Raw genomic sequence first — 20,691 nt, 5'->3', positions numbered from 1 at the left:
TTTCAAATTTACATAGTAAATATTTACCAACCATTGTTTTCTGTATCTGATAAATAGATTATCAAATCAGGTGTAATTCCTTTCTCAATTATGGCCATCCATAGTTCTTTTATAATAGGGCAGTTGTCCACAACCCATCCTCCATTTGGGGCACCAGAAAACCTATCCTCGTTGTTTTTCTTTACCTGTGAGAAATTGCACACTGATATTACCATCATAGTTTGACAAGTCAAGGATGCTACCTTGATATGTAATTTTTGTAGATCTTAAACAAGTATCTTTTTGCTTCTTCTGACTTTGAGAAGGAAAAAAAATAGAATTCAAAGCAATAAAACAGTAAGTTTTAAAAGTTAAAAAGCAGGGTTAAATGAATATAACAATACATTTTTGCTATATATTATTCAGTATCACAGAGTACAGGTCCTGATTCAGAAGGTCTGGGGTGCGGCCCCAGAGTCTGCATTTCTAACATGCTTCCAGGATGATGGTACATGGCCCACTCTTTGAGTAGCAAGGTCCTAGTCCAGCTTGCCTTTTTAGTGACAACATCCTTCACTTCTTGTTTGCTTTTCATCACTCAGTGTGACAGCTGAGAGGTACTGAGATGCCTACTAACAGTAGAGCTGGTTTCATGAACAAAAATACCTTTTTGCAGTTCCCTTATGTTTCCAGTTCCCAGGTCAGTAAGATTTGCTGACCAGAACTTTGTCATTTTCTGTTTCACTGATCCCCTACCTTTTGAGTTGTTTTTCAGAAATGGCGGACCCTCCTTGCAGTAATGAGATAATCACAAGGCCTTATACTACTGGTTGTTCAGAGAAGTTATGACAAGCGACATTCCACCACATATCTTGCCCAAGGACCCGCTGAGCAACCTACTCCCTACCACCCACATGCCCATAAGATCAAAAATATGACTGATATTACTCCCTAGCTCATCATACCACTAAAATCTCCACCCTGGAAGGGGCTCATCTGCCATTTTTTGACCATGCCATGTACGTGCCAGTATGATTTCTCACTGCACTTGCATGCCCTGTACTCCACCCCAAACATGTAATGATGCTCACTCACTTCATGCATTATTCATTTCAATTCTAGAAAAACCCCTGACCCTGTCAGTTGAGGAGGCAGATTTGAGGCCATCCTCCCCTTTCTGGGTTGATATCTTCCCATAATAAATTCCCTTTTTTTCTTGACAATTCTCATTATTTCAGTAATTGGCTTTCTGTGCAACAAGCAACTGAGCCTAGGGGAAAAAAACAAAACAAACAAAAAAAACGCCTTGTGTGTTCTTAAAAAGAGCAGCAGGAAGAACTGGGTCAAAACCAATCTTGCAAGTGCTTAGAGAGTTCTGCTAAACTCTTGCCTTCTCTCATCTCTCCAACAGCAATAGCTTCAACACAAATATGGAAAATAGTAATGTGGATCTCTGAAGACACCAATTCTGAGGGCTTTAATAAGTTGTGTGTCATCAGGTAATCATAAAATATTAGAAACCAAAGGGGAGGAGATATCAAGAGCCAGTATAACCCTCAGGCCTATGGAAAATTTGAAATTATCTCCTTTTTGAATTTTTATCTGAATGATCTTTTGAAAAAAATTTTTAACTACTTTGAAATGTTTAATATAAGAGTTAAGAGAAAAAAATGAAAGCTATAAAAAAGAAATATAAATAGTAAATAAAAATTTTACTGTCCAAATTTCAAAGATATAAAAATTAAAATAAGGGATTTGGGGGTTGGGAGGGATAGTCCCACATCTGAGTGATGTGGTGAGCATTATGGAGGGGAAGGGCATACCTCTAACCCTTGCTAGGGAGAGGCAAAGACATAAAATGTAACCAAAATGTTAAAAAAAACCCACATTTATCGGGTGTCAGGAAGGTGGGAGGGGGGAGGAGGGGATGGGTATTTACATACATAGTGAGTGTGAAGCACACCATCTGAGGGATGGACACCCTTGAAGCTCTGACTCGAGGGGGGAGGGGAGGCAAGGGCAATGCACGTAACTTAATGTTTGCACCCCCATAATATGCTGAAATAAAAAAAAAATTTAAATAACTGAGATAATAATTTATAATTTCTCCATCTCGTTTAACATTTTTTTGAAAAAAAATGACTTTATGTTATTAAATAAACTTTAATTTGTTTAATCACCTCCCTACTATTAAATACTTATATCATTTATAATTTTATTATAACATCATGATGAACGACTTCATATCTAAAATCTTTATTATTTAAATAACAGTGTGATGAACATCTTTATATGTAAATCTTTGTCCAAATATTACATATTTCTTTAGGTTTGAGTCCTAGAAGACATGTTTTTAGGTCAAGGGGAATAAGGGAGTGAACATTTTAAAGGCTTTTCCATACACATTGCTGTCTAAAATATCTGTATCAATTTTCACTTTAAAAAATACTAATTTATTTTAATTTTTAAAATTCACAAATAATAATTGTATATATTCATGTGGTACATAGTAATGCTTTGATACATACAACGTATGATAATCATATCAGGTAATTAGCATACCTATCATCTCAAATATTGATAAATTTCTTTGTGCTTGAAACATTCAATATCCTCCTTCTAGCTATTTGAAACTATATATTATTAACTATAGTCAGCCTACAGTGGTAGAGAACACTAGAATTTACTCATCCCATTTAACTGTAATTTTGTATCCTTTAACATGTCTCTCTCTACCTCTCCCTTCCTTCCACCTTCCCAGCCTCTAGAATCCTCTGTTCTATTTTTTACTCTATAACATCAACTTTCTTTTAGCTTTAACATATGAGTAAGAGCATACAATGTTAACCTTCTGTTCCTGGCTTATTTTACTTACTCAACATTCTCCAGTTCCACAATTTTTATTCTTCCTAACAGTGGTTGAAAGTAACTATATTATTATAGCCTCACTAATATTGATTATTCAGAAAAAAAAGCTTTTCCTATTAGACCATGAGAAATTATATCTCATTGTTTTCATTTTCAATTGAAAAATTTTAATGTTTAAGTTTCAATAAAAATACTCTCTATTTTATCACTTGCGACTATAGGTATCATCAGGAATAGACAGAGGGAGGAGACAGACGGAGGGAATCAGAGGAAGGAAGACATGACCCAGAGAGATGTGGGAGGCATAGGAAACATACGACCATGCCAAGTACACAGATACAGGGCAGAAATTGCCCTGTACTCTACCCCAAGCATGTAACGATGCTCACTCACTTCATGCATGTGATGACTAACGCAGCGCAGGCTGCAGAGGTAGAGAAATAGGCTGTGGTTAGATGTGCAGTTGGACAACAGGTCACAGACTTCAACGGGAAAGCACACAGTGGATGCTTTGACACAAGAGGCCATTTCCCTAGAGGTTGCTACTGTAGTTCTGTTAGTTACCGGGCAAGTACCTTTTGTGTGGTCAGTGTAAAAGCTTTACTCAACAAAAGTGTGCAAAGCAATGGGAGCAGAGAACACAGCTGCTTCTGAGATAGGTCCCCCGTGTCCCTCAGCCTCTGCTTCCATGGGTGCTCTGTAGCTAGTCAAGCTAGAAACTGTGTAAAAGTACAAATGGTTTGGTATGCAAAAAAATAATTTCTGTGCACTCTCAATGGCAAGGGAGTGGCTCTTCTCTTCCCTGGGTAGAAATGATATCTATCATTATTTATGTGTTTTTTTTTTTTAAATAAAGATAGGATCTCTCTATATCTGCCAGGTTAGTTATGAACACCTGGGATCAAGCAATCCTCCCACTTCAGTTTCCTGGGTAGCTGGGACTACAGGTGCGAGTCACCACACGCAGGAAGTTTTTTTAGTTTTTAGAGACAGGGTCTTGCACTATGTTGCCCAGGCTGGTCTCAAACTCCTGGCCTCAAGTGATCCTTCTGGCTCAGCCTTTCAAATAGTGGGACTATAGGCGTGAGCCACTGTGCCCAGATTATTTATACATTTTTAAGGCTTTAAAAATATTGTTAAACTATAATTCAAGGAGATTCTTTAAAAAATGCCTAATTGATCAATTGGTGAGTAAATTATAACCTATTTGCTTTCCCTGGACTGGATCACACACATTAACCCAAATGTATCAGTCATAACTGTTCTGCACATGAGCTGTGAGCTTCAGATAAAAAAACAGAATTTAGTGGGAGGCACAGTAAAAAAAATAGGATAAAAAAATGGTTGCAGAAACAATTGGAAAATAAAATAAAACTCTAATGTCATTTATAATAGCATCAACATACATCAAATACCTAGAAATAAACCTAATGGAAGACGTTGAAAACTTCTACCCTGAAAATTACAAAAGAATACTGGGAAAAATTAAAAGAAGACCAAGATAAAGTACAGTCAGCCAACTGTATCCATGCAATCCATGGATCCATGGATCCATGGATTCAACTAATCAGGGATAGAAAATACTTGAAAAAAAAGATAGTGGTGTCTGTACTGAACATGTACAGACTTTTTCTTGTCATTTTTCCTAAACAATACAGTATAACAACTATTTACATAGTATTTACATTGTAGTATTATATGCAATCTAGAGATGATTTAAGGTATACCCAAGGATGTGTGTAGATGAAATGCAAATATTGCACCATTTTATATAAAGAATTTGAGCATCTGAGGATTTTGGTATCTGTGGGGGTTCTGGAACAAATCCCCCAAGAATAATGAGGGATGACTATACAGATATTCTATGTTCTTGTATTGGAAGACTCAATATTGTGAAGATGGTAGTCTTCATCAAATTTATCCATAGATACAAAGCAACTGAATCAAAATCCCAGCAGAGGTGTGTGTTTGTGTGTGAAAATTGATAAGCTGATTCTAAAATGTATGTGGAAATAAAAAAGGACCTATAATAGTGAGGATAATTTTGAAGAAGCAAGCAGAAGAAAACATAATGTATGACACAGAGAAGGATATGACAACAGGAGAAACAGATTGTTAAAGGATTCAAACTACTAGATCTCACAACTTGTTTTAAAGCTACAGTGGTTAAATCCTGTGGCACTAGTACAGATAGACAAAGAGACCAATGGAACAAAAAGCCTAAAAATAGCCCACACATGTATGGCCACTTGATTTATGGTAGTGGAGAAAGGATGGTCTTTTTAATAGATGGTGCTGCTAGAGGAAGTAGACATCTGTAGTGGAAAAAGTAAACCTTGACCCTCACATTGTGGTTTTAATTTGTATTTTTCTGATATTTTGTGATGTTGAGTACCTTTTCATATGCGCTTTGGCATTTGGATATTTTTGGGATGCATAAAAACTAATTCAAAATGAACCTTAGATTCAAATATGAAAGATAAAGTTTCCAGAAGAAAACCTAGGAGAGTATCTTCCTGATTTGGGGTAGGCAAAGATTTATGAAACAGAACCCCAAAAGCACTAACTATGAAAAAAAAGTTAATAAATTTACTTAATCATTAAAATTAACTCATATTATTCAAGATATTATTATTCAAGATAGGAGATATTTATAAAGATAATTGCAAAATATCCAATAGAGAACTCATATTCAGAACACATAAAGAAATATTTTTTCCGGGTGTGGTGGCTCACGCTTGTAATCCTAGCACTCCGGAGGCCATAGCAGGAGGATTGCTTGAGCTCAGGAGTTCAAGATCAGCCTCAGCAAAAGCGAGAGACCCTGTCTCTATCAAAGAAATATTTTTAAAAAGAGACAAACAATCCAATTTTATAAAATTCCTCAACAGCCCCCCCCCCAAAAAAAAAAACATGGGCAAATGACTTTCAAAAAGTAGCATATCTATGGCTGCTTGTGAAAAAATAGGTTTCCTAATTGTAGAGATCATAGAAACTGATGACAGGTAAAACAGTCTCCTGCAGAATTCTCTGGTCTCTTGAGAACTGACAATCTAATATGAGCTTTAATGTTACAAATGTTACAGTCTCATACGATTTAAACTCCCCTTCAGTCCCAGAGCTGCAGTTTACCATCTAACAACGCTCCACATATTCCTGTACCAGAGGCGCAGTGCTCCCTGTACATCTGCACCCTCCAGAATGAACTCTGAAGAGAATGGAGAAAATTTTCAGCCAAAGGCAAGGATGAGACTCCCAGTCCCAAGCATGTCCCACACTTGCATGTATGCTCGTCTGGGATGCTTTGTCTTCCCTTCCGGGCAGAGATGATAGCTCCAACCTTCATGGAATTTCCACACCTTGTACATATCTATTTGCCACTTAGTACATGATAAGTTCAGTCTTCCCCACCTAACTGACAGCTCCTTAAAGGAAAGGGCTGTGTTTAATTAATGTTCAGATTCTAGTATCTAGCGCAGTACAGAGCAAATAGTAGGTGCTCGTAATGTTTGCGAAGGAATACACCGATGGCGGAACAACCTGAAGAGATGCAGAAGGAGTTGAAAGGTCTGTATGGCAAACTCAGGAAGCGCCTTGGGAACCCAAGGGTCAGGGAGGCTGGTACAGCCCATGGCTCAAGGCCTGAGTCACCCTATGTGTTACAGGGTATTTCTATACTCTCATAGAATATAATTTTTCTTTTCACATAATAATTTTAAGGAAGACCACAGAGAAATACAGAAGTTCATTGAGAGTCCAAAACTGATTTGTTCTGTTTTTGACTTTTGCTCTGAATGTTCACCTGAGATCTCTGTGCAAAACAGACCCACATGACTATCGTGTTCTTTATAAACGAAAGATAAGCCTTCTGATTTGCCTTTGATAGGACATAGCATTGGACACCTTTTTTCCCATTTAGACTGGAACATCACTCATGTGTCCACCCATCTCCCCTATGAACACATGTTCAAAGTGATTGGATGAAATTATTTAATGATGGAGCAAAATTTGTCTTGGTCTATGATTAAACAGATGGAATATCTAACTTTGGTACTGGCTTCATATATGTCATCTTTTAACAAACTGAACTGAATCAAGAACAATAAAAGTTAATGAAGAATTAATTTGAAAGCCATGAAATTACATTATATAATTTTGTTCATAACCAAAACTTTACCAAAGACCATCAGCAATTTTTCACTAGGGTACTTTACATATAACGATGCTGACTACAAAATGTATATGAATTTGAAGGCTACAAATTTCAATACAGTGGAATAAGATACTAAAATAATTATACATATACTAGATGAACATTTTCTTAGTTATAGTTACATCAATGATAGAAATTAACAAACTGGATTTTTTTTTACCTCGTTGAAGACTTCCTGTAAGATTTCAGCATATTTTTCATATGGCTGTTCAAAGTTTATATCCTGTGCCATTTTTATAGTCTCCTCAATCATAGCAAGAACCTCTGGATGACTTGCAGTTACCTCTTCTATTGAGTCTTCAATTGAAAATAAAGTAAATTAATTTTTTTTTTTTTTTGAGACAGAGTCTCGCTTTGTTGCCCAGGCTAGAGTGAGTGCCGTGGCGTCAGCCTGGCTCACAGCAACCTCAATCTCCGGGGCTCAGCGATCCTACTGCCTCAGCCTCCCGAGTAGCTGGGACTACAGGCATGCACCACCATGCCTGGCTAACTTTTTGTATATATATTTTTAGTTGGTCAATTAATTTATTTCTATTTTTGGTAGAGACGGGGTCTCACTCAGGCTGGTTTCGAACTCCTGACCTTGAGCAATCCGCCCGCCTCGGCCTCCCAAAGTGCTAGGATTACAGGTGTGAGCCACCACGCCCGGCCAAGTAAATTAAGTTAATACATTAATGCCATTAATACTTTTAGTGGACAATCCTATTTGCAATGAAACATGATTGGTAATATCTGACCCAAGAAAGTATTACCTTTGTGCTACGGAAAACATGCTAGAATAAGGGGGAAGAAAGACTAGGGAGAGGAAATGTTAAGTCAGGAATCACAGAATCACAAACTATCAGAGGAGTGATTTAAAGCCAGTGCACCAGAATGAAAGCCAATGAGGGAAGAAGAAAGTTCTGTTAGGCAGGAGTTAAAACCAATGCAGAAAGGTAGGGACCAGAGGATTCCAGAGGTCAAATGGAAACACAAGCATCTAGAATGAGTCAGAAAACAAGATAAATACTTCCAGTTACTACCTGGGATGGTTAAAGAACAGGAGGGAGGCAAGTTGGAGGGGACAGGGAAAGGTGGCATAGGCTGGTTTTTCAAGTGTTACACTTGGTTCTTGCCCGCTTTCATGCTGAAGCGTCTCCCTGTGTGGATGAGTTGGCTGGCAGGCTGCATCGTGATGTGAATGTTTATCCATCCCTCCGATGAGACAGGAGCTTGGCAGCTCCACTTGACTCCTCTACCTTTGCATTTGCAGTCCAGCTTCTGAGCTGCTGCCCCAGGGCTCCATCTCTCAGGGTCTCTACTGGAGCCCAGTTGATCCCAGCCCAGAAAACCCCAACAAGGCCTTGAAAGAGCAGGTGCCTGCTGCCCTCCCTGCCTGAATGTGTTCTCAAGGATGGAGAGAGCCACAGAGCCTGGAGAACCAGAGCAGAAGAGTCAAGAACCCATGATCTTCCTACAGCCATGGAAGTGGGGGGGGGTATGCCGAGGCAGAAATACCCAGCGAAGAGAGAAACGTGCTCGGAGCTGCTAGCTGTCCACTCAGTAGCTGTTCTCTTCTACCTTAGTAACTGAACCCTGATTTTGTCAAGGCCAGCAATGTGCCTAGCTAAAAAAAAAAAACTACATCTCCCAACTTTCCTTATTGTTTGGATGGCCACGAAGATGCAAGCAGAATTTTTTTTTGTGTGTGTATATGTGTGTGTGTGTGTGTGTATATGTGTGTGTGTGTTTGTCTTCCTGTCCTCTCTTTAAGAGAGTTGACTCAGCTGAATGCAAAGGACAGTTTTGTCCCATGCTTTTTTCCCTTTTCTTACTCGGGACACTGTCATGATGGCTGGAGCTCCAACAACCATCTTGTAATTATTATAGTAGCTACATGTCAGGGATGGCAGAGCACAAAAATAGATCACCTGTCTTCCCAATATTCTTTTTCTCCAAAACAACATATCATGTGCTATTTTGTGTGTGTGTATGTTCCTGTATGTCCAACTGTTCATATTAATAATAGAGTAGCCTTTAATATAGAGTAAGTTGGGTATTAATAATGTTTTTTAAAAAATCACAGATTTCTTCAAATTCTGAAGGAGCTACTTGTGTTTTTTAAAAGCATAATATAAAAGAACCAAATTGACCAAATATTAATTTACCTTTGTCTGAAGATACTGTTAGACTAGGATATTCATAACTTCTAAATGTGGATGTTTCACTGGTTTCTTCTTTATCTGTGAGCAAAAAATTGTTTACACCTAAAGAATGGTATTTTAAAAATGTAGCTGGATTCCCAAGGAAAATTGTGACAAGAGCTTGGGGACCCAGGACTCACTTTTCTAATTTTTAATTAAAATAACAACCATAACATTCAAATAGTTAAACATATCTATCAGCAGGGAAAATGAAGATAACAACTTAACCTGTAAGAAAACCAGGAATAATTTCAGTTTACTATAATGCCAGTGGCTCTAATTGAAAAAAAAAAAAATCTACAGGGCCCTTTCTGATGCAACTCACACTGTCTTGACTCAAAAGGTAAAGGCTGTGCTTGTCTCAGAGCCATGAGGCAGGGAGGGTGCCTTTCTACCAAAGGCTACTGGCAATATTGGGCATCCCTCCAGCAATGGGTAGAGGAACCAATGCCTGCTTCTAACTTGGACTGCCCTCCCCAGAGAAAGAACAGAAAGTCTTGGGCAGGGGCTATCTGCAGATTGGTGCTGGAAACCACACAGCAGCAGAGATGGGGCTCCCAGCTGTGACTCAGTGGCCAAACTCTTAATGCACTTGGGGGGCTGGGGGGATTGTCTGTGAAGGCTGTGTGCGTACTGGGGAGAAGGAATGCCATACATAAGTTTCTTACTGTGCCAAGTTTAATTCCTACTAGGCTTGAAATAAACAGTAGGCAAGCATATCTGTCGGAATCAGTAGGAAAAAACCAAAAAACAGCTCTACATTATGTATCAAAATAAATTACAAATGTACTTAAAACCTGAATAAAAAGTTTGGATCAATAAAAAAGATCTGACTATAAGAACATAATAAATATTCTATAGAATATTTATATATATAAAGTCAGAATATAAGAATATAAGGGCTGTCAGGAAAGTATCCAGCCACCGTCAATACTATTTTTCATATTATATGGCTGGATACTATATGGACAGCCCTTGTATAATAACAGGAGAATATAATATATATTCTACATATAGAAGATTTATATATATAATGTCTGGCTGACAGGAGGACTTTTAAAGCCTAAATGCAATGGAAAAAATAAACAAAGAAAAAGGAATGATTTGACTGCAAAAATATGAAAAATAACTCTACTCCTAAAACAGCAAACTGACTTACATAGCAAACCACTCAATTTGGAAAAAATATGAAAAATAAGAGACTAATATAGGAAGTTTATGAAGAGACTGTGTAATTGACACAACATTTTAGAAAAATGGTCACTTCAGCAAAGAAGAAATATAAATGCTTCACAAATATTAAAATAAACTTTAGAAGTAAAAATTAAAATAACAATCAAAAAGAGAAAACACTGAAGAAACAATGACATTTATTTTGCATATTACTGAGAGAAACAATTTGGAAAATTTTTATGTGAAGCAATTTGACTCTATAGCTTTATAATCATTAATCTAGTAATTCCATTTATGTCGACTTGCAGACAAAACTTTATGTAAAACATTAATTGAAGCATTATTTGTAGTAGAAAAAAAAAGAGAGAAAAATAAATTTCCAACACAAACTACTACTGGTTAAAACTACTTCCTATAAATACAGAAATTATGCAGCAATTTAATGCAGCAATGAGTGTTGGATAGCTAACGTGTGTAATCCTAGCACTCTGGGAGGCCGAGGTGGGTGGATCACGTGAGGTCAGGAGTTCAAAACCAACCTGAGCAAGATCGAGACCCCATCTCTACTATAAATAGAAAGAAATTAATTGGTCAACTAAAAATATATAGAAAAAATGAGCTGGGCATGGTGGTGCCTGCCTGTATTCCCAGCTACTTGGGAGGCTGAGGCAGAAGGTTTGCTTGAGCCCAGGAATTTGAGGTTGCTGTGAGCTAGGCTGATGCCATGGCACTCTAGCCAGACTCTGTCTCAAAAAAAAAAAAAAAAAAAGAAAAAAAGAAAGAAAAAAAGAAAATTAGTGTTAAAATATTTCCTAATGAAGTAATATAATTAAATGGTATAAGTCAAAAAAGGCAAAAATAGTTTATATTATAGCTATTATGTAATATTATATTACATATATATAATTATTATGTTATATAATGTAATATTGTATGCTTTCAATTATATAAAATATGAATAGAAAAATTTTATAAGAGTAAATAGCACTGTGGATAAATGGTAAAATTTCACAGCTAAAATTGTGGGTTTAACATACTCTGATTCCAATACATTAAAGGAGATAAAGAGCTTTTAAGAAAGTATTTATAATTATATAATAATGATTGCATCACATTTGGAAATATTCAAAAATTTTTCTTTGGGCCCTAATTGTATTTGACTCCCCATTTTCTATGTTTTTCTCTTCATTCTAGTAAATTTATTTCTGTTCTATAGCTGTTCAGTTTAAGTGTGTAAGAGAGTAGCTAGCATTTTTTTCTCCTGAAGTTTCTAAAATTTTTTTTTGGTAACTTGAAGCTTAAATATAAACATGATCAATGAAATAAATGAAAATAAGATCCATAAGCATGGAATTTGTAGCTCATTTTGTTACCATCTTTATCAACTTTAGCAGCTTTAGCAGCTTGAACATGGTGGCTACTTCCTGACTTTGCTGGGGCTTCTTCCTCAGTGTCCTCTAAAAGGTTGTATCTTTGGAAGCCGGGAACTTTCACTGCAGTGAAAGAATAATACACTTTAACAGCTACTCCATTTACATTAGGAAGATCTGGTCAATAACATCAGCAATATATTTCTTTACCATCATCAGTTGAAGACTGAGTGTCTCCTAAGCTTTTGCGTGTTTCCATCGGGAATTCTTCAGACTCCTTTTTTTCATATTGTCCTTCAGTTTCTTTTAAAGCTGTCTGGGCTGAAATGCAATAATTGGCTGTGTTAGCAGTTGGGGACAGGGATGCAGGGATAGTGAGCACAAGCCCCTGCTTTAAGGTCAGACAGACTTAGGTTTGAGTTCTGACTGTCATTTCAGAGCTATGTGTGGCTTTGGTAAATCACTTGATCACTTTGCTTTACTTTCTACTCGGCAAAAAAAAGAGATCATTAAACTTAAAGCACTGCTGTGAGGATTAAATGAGGGAATTGATGTAAACACTTAACTTGAAAAATGATTGGCACACAGGAAGCCTGCTCCATGTTAGCTGTCATTCTCTGTATTATTATATAATTTTTGTATTTAAAAAAAATCTCAATATTCTCCACTAACAATTTCTCTTAAAAATATATTGGGGCAAAATTCAAAAGCAAAAAAAAAAAATTCCAATTTTTTTAAATTTTAAGAAGGGTTAATTCTATTGTCAGGTTTAGAATAGTGAATTTGAAAAAGAAAATAAAACGGTTTTTAGGTTTGCAGCATATGACAGAGAGCATCGATTTCTATATTTCAGTGGAAGAAGACAATTTGTGGGAAGCTTTAAAATCTATGATTTATTACCATAATTCAAAGTGAAAGAAATTACTACTGATTGCATGAAACATTACAGATCACCACTCTTCCTCCAAGAGCCCGCTAGCTTCCTCTCTTGACCCAGGTCTCAGTTAAATGTCCTCTCTTCATCCCAATATTTCAGCATCCCTACCTGATCACTATCTGCCCATTACCATGTTATATATATTTTTTCTATCTGTTCTCTGGTGCTTTTTTGCCCCTCTACCCTCTATTAAAATGTAAGCACCACAAGGACAAGGACTTCATGTGTCTTTTTCACATCTGTATCCCTAGTGCCTAGAATCATGTCTAACACAAAGTAGATACTCAATTATTTGTTGAATGAATTAATGCATTTTGTTCAGACTTAAAAAGGTTGAATAACAAGCCACCTTAGTAGTCTGAGCCAATATTCCTCCAGTTTCAGTTTTTAAGTTGCCTATGAGTATTTTTTTTAATTTTGACTTTCATTTTGAAGATAATATACTAAAAGTATAACTCCATTCTACATCATCTGGGTGATCATTTGGATGGCATATAATTTCAGCGCTGGTCTTTTTGTTGTTGTTTTTGAAATCTCTTGGGCATCATGTTACATTATTTTACTTGTTTATAGGCTAATGAGAAAGAAGATAAGCAGACTTATTAGGCAAGTAATGTGTTCTCATCTAGCAAAGCCCAACATTGCCATGTTGGAAGAGGTAATTTCCTTGCTGTTTAAATAGTTTCAAGCATAGAAAATAGGGAAGTTAGGAAGCTTCTTGATTTTTGTCAAGAGTTTTAAAAAAACCCTGATAACAAAATCTGATAAATAGCACATACACACACAAAACCCCCTACTATAAACCAATCACACTTCTAAATGTAGGGAAAAAGTCCTAAATAAACAAACAATAGTGAAAAATATGTTATAAAAATAATACACCATGACCAAATAAGGTTTATTTCAGAAATACAAGAATGGCTGAATATTGGAAAATACATTAGTATAATTGATCAAATCAGTAAGTCAAAGGATTAAAAACTTATGATTTCCTTAAAAGATGCTGAAAAGACATTTAATAATTTTCAACATTCATTTCCCATAAAAATACTTAATAACCTTATGGAGAAACATTGGCAAGAACCCCTTTAAAGAGCTCACCATCACTGCCACTATTTAACATCATTCCAGATCTGCTGGCCTACATAATTAGTCAAAAAAAGAAATAGGCATAAATATTGGAAAAGGAGGAGTTGAAACTATACTTTTTTTCAAATTATATGAAGGGCTCTCCAGAAGACCCAAGAGAATCAACTGAAAGTCTGCAAGAACTAGAAAGTAAGTTTAATAAGGTGAATAGTTACAAAGAAATAAACTTTAAATATATAATAAAAATCAAACTGCTTTTCAATAATCTGGTAATAACTATGTAGAAAATATTAGAGAAAAACTATCCCATTCAATAGTAACAAAATGACAAAATATCTGGAAATAAACTTATTAAGAAAAATATGGACAATACATGAAGAAAATTACAAAATGTGGAAAGATACAAAAACTAGACTAAAAAAATGGAGATTTTATGTGTCTGTATGAGATTTAATAGTAAAGATGAGAATTATTGCCAAATTATTATATAATATTAACACAATCCTCCCACTTGGATTTGTTGCAGAACTTCACAAAATTCTACAAGCATCCCAACTTAGAGTATAGTTCCTAGTACACAGTAAGCACCTATTTTTCAGAACAAATGAAAGAAGAACCAGGAAAAAAGTTAAAACAAAATGTTTTGAGGAAGGATTTATATTCCTGGATTTAAAATGCATCATAAGGCTTTGATAATTGCATTTTGCATTCAAGCCTATAACATGGAGAAAGATCAATAAATAGAAAGTTCAGAAGTTTACACCCACTTATACACACACCCAAACTTAATATTAAGATAATCTGGCACTTCAAGTCTCCAGTAAAATTATGGATAATTTAGTAATTATTATTTGTAACAGTGGTTCACCATTTGGGGAAAAAAAACAAATTTAGATACTTAACAAAATGTATTACAATAATTACATATTAATTAGAAGGCAGAGAACATAATGTTGCACATACCATAGGATCATAATTAATCATTACAAATATGAATAAAAAAAGAGAGAGGTGGAGAACACACCAAATTCTTAACAGATATCTCTGGGAAGGAAATATAAGTGAGTTTTCCTTTCATCTGCTTTTTCCAATTTTCTGTGCTCACTTGAAAGACATAGAGGAAAAGAGCACAGACCCTGATTTGAATCCCAGTCACTTGTTAGCTGTCACCTGTGGGCAAGTTACTTAACTCCCCTGAGCTTTAGTTTTTTCATCCACTAGAATTGGAGATAATAATATCTACTGCATAGGCACGTCATGAGGATTAAATAAGATAATATATGCAATGCACTTAGCATTGCTCCAGCATGTAGTAAATGCTCCATAAATATCAGTTATTATTACTTTTGTAATGAGAAAAATGTTATTTGGGAAAGGATATTTGGAAAAGACACACTGACAGCCAAATCAGGGGACAGTGCACTGTCATAGTTTCTGGGACTGCAAACAGTGGTGACTAAATCTAGTCTAAAATTGCTGGAGCTAATCCCAAACTTTTGGGTCCAGATCTTGGAAAATATGGAAGAGCCCATGTACTGCACAGGAAAAGCCCACGTAATGCACAGGAAGTGCTGCATTAAGGGTATTGCATTAAGAGGAAAGGTTTAGATTAGGCTGCTTTCATTTATTCTATTATGACTAGGTACAAGGGTGCCAACTAGAGATATAAAGTATACCAAAGCCAATTAATGAATTTCAAAAGTAGCTATGAAATGAAAATTCTCATTTTTCCTGGAGAAAAACAGAAGGGAAAAAAAAACCCAACAACTTTGTGTCAGTTCTAAGACAATGGGATTAACAGTCAGAGAGATACAGGAAGAGGCAGAATGGTCAGGGAGAAAGAGCTTTGGAAAAGAGGGTTCAAGCCTCAGCTGTGCCACTAGTTGGGCATTACCAGGCAGCCATTTAACCTTCCTGAGCCTCAGGTTCCTCATCTGTAAAATTAGGAAATTGTTTTAATTGATTACTATGGTTTCTTCCAGTTTCACTGAATTATGGCTTTTTGAATGTGAAATTATTATGCCCCAAATAGAAAGATTTAATTACAATCAGGGCTGACACATAAGCCTAGAACAACATCAACAACAAACTCCACAAGAGTCTGGTGGATTCTTGTTGTTTTAATGACTGGTGTATATAAAGGTGTAAATATTGCTCAGTCTGCCCAGTAAGTGGATCCATAAAAGTAATAAAAAAAAAAAAAAAAAAAATTCGAATGTGAAAGCTCCTTCTGATTCCTTTCCTTAGAGGTCTAGAATTGAATTTTTTCTCTGCTTATGAATTGCCTTATGCATATCCATTCTTTCATTAAGAGACTACAACGTGCAAGATTCCAAGGATACCAGGATGAACTACACAAAATCCTTGCCCGCAAGTACCCAGGTTTAATTGTTTACCTAAACTTAAAACATACATTTTTAACCATGGTTCACCTTGGTTTTTAGCTTGTAGTTCTGTGAGAAGCTTTCCTCTCACAACTTGAATAGCTGCTTCAGTGGCCTCAGCTATAGTATTTTTCATTAATGTTTCCCGGGCTTCATCAAAACGTGGTTGAACAAGTTGAGCAAAGTCAATTACCTGCAAAGAATATTTGAGAAAATCAACATAAGCACAAGTTTTTGCAAGTATTAAAGACATTGCTCATCTATTTATCTCTATCCCTATCTCTATTCTAAAAACATTAATACTTCCTGAAGTAACCTTTGGAGTTGTTACATTCAGAATTCTCTGATTTTTGAGTACTTGCTTCAGTAGAAATTCAGTCATATTTTTCATGTGAGATCTATATAATATATATCATGTAATATATAATATAGATCATATAATATATAGAGCATGTAATATATATTCAGGTGACATATTTTTTGGCTTAACAGAAATTAAAATAAAGATATATATTTAAAATCAACTTTGTATATATCATTTACATACAATGAAAGGCACACATTTTAGGTATACATTACGATGAATTTTTACAAACACATACATATCACACCACAACCAAGATGTAGAACTTTTATATCACCCCCAAAATTCCCTTATGCTCCTTTGTGGCAATCCCTTCCTGCCCCATCCCCTCCCCTAGTTTTCATTCCTGGCCCCTGGCAACAACTTTCTGCTTTCTGTTGCACTATAGATTAGTTTTGCCTTTTCTAGAATTTCATATAAATGGAATTACACAGTATATAATATTCTTTAGGCTTTTCCTCATTAGCAGAATGTTTTTGAGATTCATCAGTGTTAACATAGGTATCTTTTTTATTTTTGACACTATTTTATTGAATGAATATACCACAGTTTTTACCCATTCATCTATAGGTAGACATTTGGGTTGTGTCCAGGTTTTGGCTATTACGAATAAAGTAGTGATGAACATTTATACAAAAGTCTTTTTGTGGACATGTGTTTCCATTTCTCTTGGGTAAATACCTAGGAGTGGAATTACTGGGCCATATGGTAAGTGTATATTTGTCTTTATAATAAACCATCAAACTGTTTCTGAAATAGTTGAACTATTTTACATCCCTAGCAGCAATGTGTTCCAATTTTGCAATGTTGCAGTATCTCCACATCCTCACCAATAATTGTTTTTGTGAATATTAAATTTTTAGTTATTATAATGGATGTGAAGAAGTATCTCATGGTAGTTTAAATTTACATTTCCCTAATTATTAATAATTTTGAAATTCTTTTTAGGAGCTTATTCACTTATCTTTTTTAAAGCATATGTTCAACTTTTGCCTATTTTAAAAATTGTGTTAGAATTCTTTATATGTTCTAGATAAAAGTCCTTCTTTAGGTAGATAATAGACTTAATAATGAACGTTGGGATCTTAGAAGTAGATTTTTATATGCCCTTTAAGATTAATTAATATTTCCAGATCCATTCTAATATTTCCTGGATTCCATTCTGCTTTTCCTGTAATGGGCTTATATTGATTTAATCCATGGCAATAAATCTACAATCTACACCAGTTTTTAATGGGTACATAGTATTGCACTAGATGAAAATATTACAACTTATTTAACTAAAATACCAAAATTATATATTTAGGTATATGTATTTTTGTTGTTATTATATAAACTAAGCTGTGATGAACACAATTATGTACATATATTTGTCTGAGTTTCTTTAGGAACATCCATAAAACAGAATTGACAGTTCAAAAGATGTGCATGGATTTTAGGCTTGTATAATACATGTATTTGCAATTGCTATGCCTAATGGTTATACTCTTACCAGCAATATATAAACATGTATTTTTCCTCATTCTAGCTACACATCAGTATTTGGTGTTAATAGCAATCTTTTAAATGTAACAATGAGACCAACATGACACATCTTTGGTTTTTGGCATCTCTTTATTGGAGAGTAGTATCTTTTTCTAATGTTTAGTGGCTATTTGTGCTTATTATTTTGTGAATTGCCTGTTTGCTATATTTTTTCTATTGGGGACTATGTATGTATTGATTTGTCTCTTTATAATTTAAAATGATCATTTTTTTATCTGACACATATTGTGACAGGTTTCAAACGTGTCCACAAATCCTTTGATACTTCTCCCCGCTTCAGAAGGTGAAACCTAATTCTCTTCTTCTTTAGTGCAGGAAGAACTTAGTGACTTGCTTTAAATAAATAGTGCAAGTGACAGTGGGAGACTTTTCAGACTAAGTCATGAAAGACATTGAACCTTCCTCCTTGGTTCACTCTCTCTGAAAGAAGCCAGTTGCCATGTCATGAGGACATATAATAAGAGTATAAAGAAAGAAAATGTTTTGTACAGCTGTATAATATGTTTCATGTTTTAAGTTAAGTGTTATTACAAAAGAGTCAAAAGGTAAAAAAATTAAAAATTTATAAATGCATCATAAGGTGATTTTGTCATTGTGCAAACATCATAGAGTGTACTTACACAAACTTACATGGTGTAGCCTATTACATACCTAGGTTATATGGTATAGCTTATTGCTCCTAGGCTACAAACCTGTACAGCATGTTACTGTACTGAGTACTGCAGGCAGCTATAACACAAAAGGAAGTATTTGTGTATTTAAACATATCTAAATATGGAAAAGGTACAGTAAAAATGTGATATAAAAGATAAAAATGATACACATCTGTATAGGGTGCTTACCATGAATGGTGCTTGCAGGACTGGAAGTTGCTCTAGGTGAGTCAGTGTGTAAGTGGTAAATGAATGTAAAGGTCTAGGATATTTCTGTACACTACTGTAGACTTTATACATACTGTACACTTGGGTTACCTTAAATTTATAAAAAATATTTTTCGGCCGGGTGTGGTGGCTCACGCCTGTAAATCTCACACTCTGGGAGGCTGAGATGGGAGGATTGCTTGAGCTCAGGAGTTCAAGACCAGCCAGAGCAAGAGTGAGACCCCATCTCTACTAAAAATAGAAAAATTAACTGGGAATGGTGGCACGTGCCTCTAGTCCCAGTTACTTGGGAGGCTGAGGCAGGAGGATCACTTGAGCCCAGGAGTTTGAGGTTGCTGTGAGCTAGGCTGACACAACGGCACTCTAGGCTGGGCAACAGAGCAAGACTCTGTCTCAAACAAAAACAAAAACAAAAAACCAATAAAAATTAAAAATATTTTTCATTCTTCAATAATAAATTAACCTTAGTTTACTATACTTTTTTACTTTATAAGCTTTTAATTTTTTTCCTTTTTGATTCTTTTGTAATAACACTTAGCTTAGAACACATATTATACACTTGTACAAAATATTTTCTTTCTTTATATCCTTATTCTATAAGCCTTTTAAAATTTTTTAAATATTTTGTATTTTTTACTTTTTAAACCCTTTTGTTAAAAACTAAGACACAAATATACACATTAGCCGAGGTCTACACAGGGTCAGGATCATCAATATCACTGTCTTTCACCTTTATTCATAATGTTTATAATCAAAAAGAACTTGTATGTAGACAATAGTAGGAACACATACTAATAATATACAAAAAAACTCTCACAATAAAAACTGGGAAGACACTTGAACAAACACTTCAAAAGTAAATATCTAATGGCCAGTAATCTGAAAATATACAACTTTGGTAATCATCAGAAAGATAATAAATTAAAACCACAGTGAGATATGACTGTACACCCACTGAAATGGCTAACATTAGAATAACTGACCATAATAAGGGTGGGCAGGAATGTGGAATGACAGAACTCTCAGATACTGATGATAGTTTTGTAAATTAGTAGAACTAGTTTGGAAGACAGTTTGGCATTATCTACACAAGTTGAAGGTTATGCATACACTACGTCCCAGAATTTGTCTTCCTAGATATATCTCAGAAATTTATAAAATGTGCATGTGTGCATCAAGAGACACATATAGGAAGGTTCATAATACCCCAATCTGGCATCGATTCAAGTTTTATTAGCACTTAAATGTGGATAAATAAATTATGATATAATGTAATCATCAGAATACAATAGAATATAAAATGGACAAACTATAGCTATATGCAATAACATGGATAAATATTATAATCATAATGTTAAGTGAAAGAAGCCAGGCATAAAGAACATAAATTGTTTAAGCCCACACAGTTCAAAAAGAACATGCAAAACTAACCTATGGTATTTGGATATATGCTTTCATGGCAAAACCATAAAATAAAAATATGGAAGTGAATACCATAAAATTCAGGGCAGTGGTTACCTTTGTGGGAGGAGTGAGGGGATTGGTATTCAGAAGAAACATGAGGGGTTTCTGAGGTACTGTCAACATTCCATATTAGACCTTGGTGGCAGTTATATGGGGTTCACTTTGTGACAACTCAGGGGGCTTCACTTTTCTGTATGTTTGTCATAATTTAGAATAAAAAAGTTAAAAGCAAATAGAAAAT

The 20,691-nt window shown here is 35.2% G+C and overlaps 2 protein-coding genes across 3 annotated transcripts in view; one reads left to right on the top strand and one right to left on the bottom strand.

Annotated features, from left to right (window-relative positions):
* The window catches only part of CDC40 (cell division cycle 40), a 487,800-nt gene that overhangs the window by 25,375 nt on the left and 441,734 nt on the right, over positions 1 to 20,691 (top strand). The window lies entirely within an intron of this gene.
* The window catches only part of AK9 (adenylate kinase 9), a 110,828-nt gene that overhangs the window by 55,343 nt on the left and 34,794 nt on the right, over positions 1 to 20,691 (bottom strand). For both annotated transcript variants that reach the window (XM_012753170.3, XM_012753169.3), the window contains exons 13-18: positions 16,245 to 16,389; positions 11,997 to 12,107; positions 11,790 to 11,909; positions 9,208 to 9,282; positions 7,221 to 7,357; positions 32 to 185 (exon numbers count right to left, since the gene is read on the bottom strand). In XM_012753170.3, coding sequence (XP_012608624.2) covers positions 32 to 185; positions 7,221 to 7,357; positions 9,208 to 9,282; positions 11,790 to 11,909; positions 11,997 to 12,107; positions 16,245 to 16,389 — 742 coding nt within the window. The remainder of the gene's footprint in view (positions 1 to 31; positions 186 to 7,220; positions 7,358 to 9,207; positions 9,283 to 11,789; positions 11,910 to 11,996; positions 12,108 to 16,244; positions 16,390 to 20,691) is intronic.

The sequence above is a fragment of the Microcebus murinus genome, chromosome 5, assembly GCF_040939455.1.
Source record: "Microcebus murinus isolate Inina chromosome 5, M.murinus_Inina_mat1.0, whole genome shotgun sequence".
NCBI classification, from domain to species: Eukaryota; Metazoa; Chordata; class Mammalia; order Primates; family Cheirogaleidae; genus Microcebus; species Microcebus murinus.
Note: the sequence above shows the minus strand (reverse complement) of the source record. Positions and strands in the feature narration are given on the sequence as shown.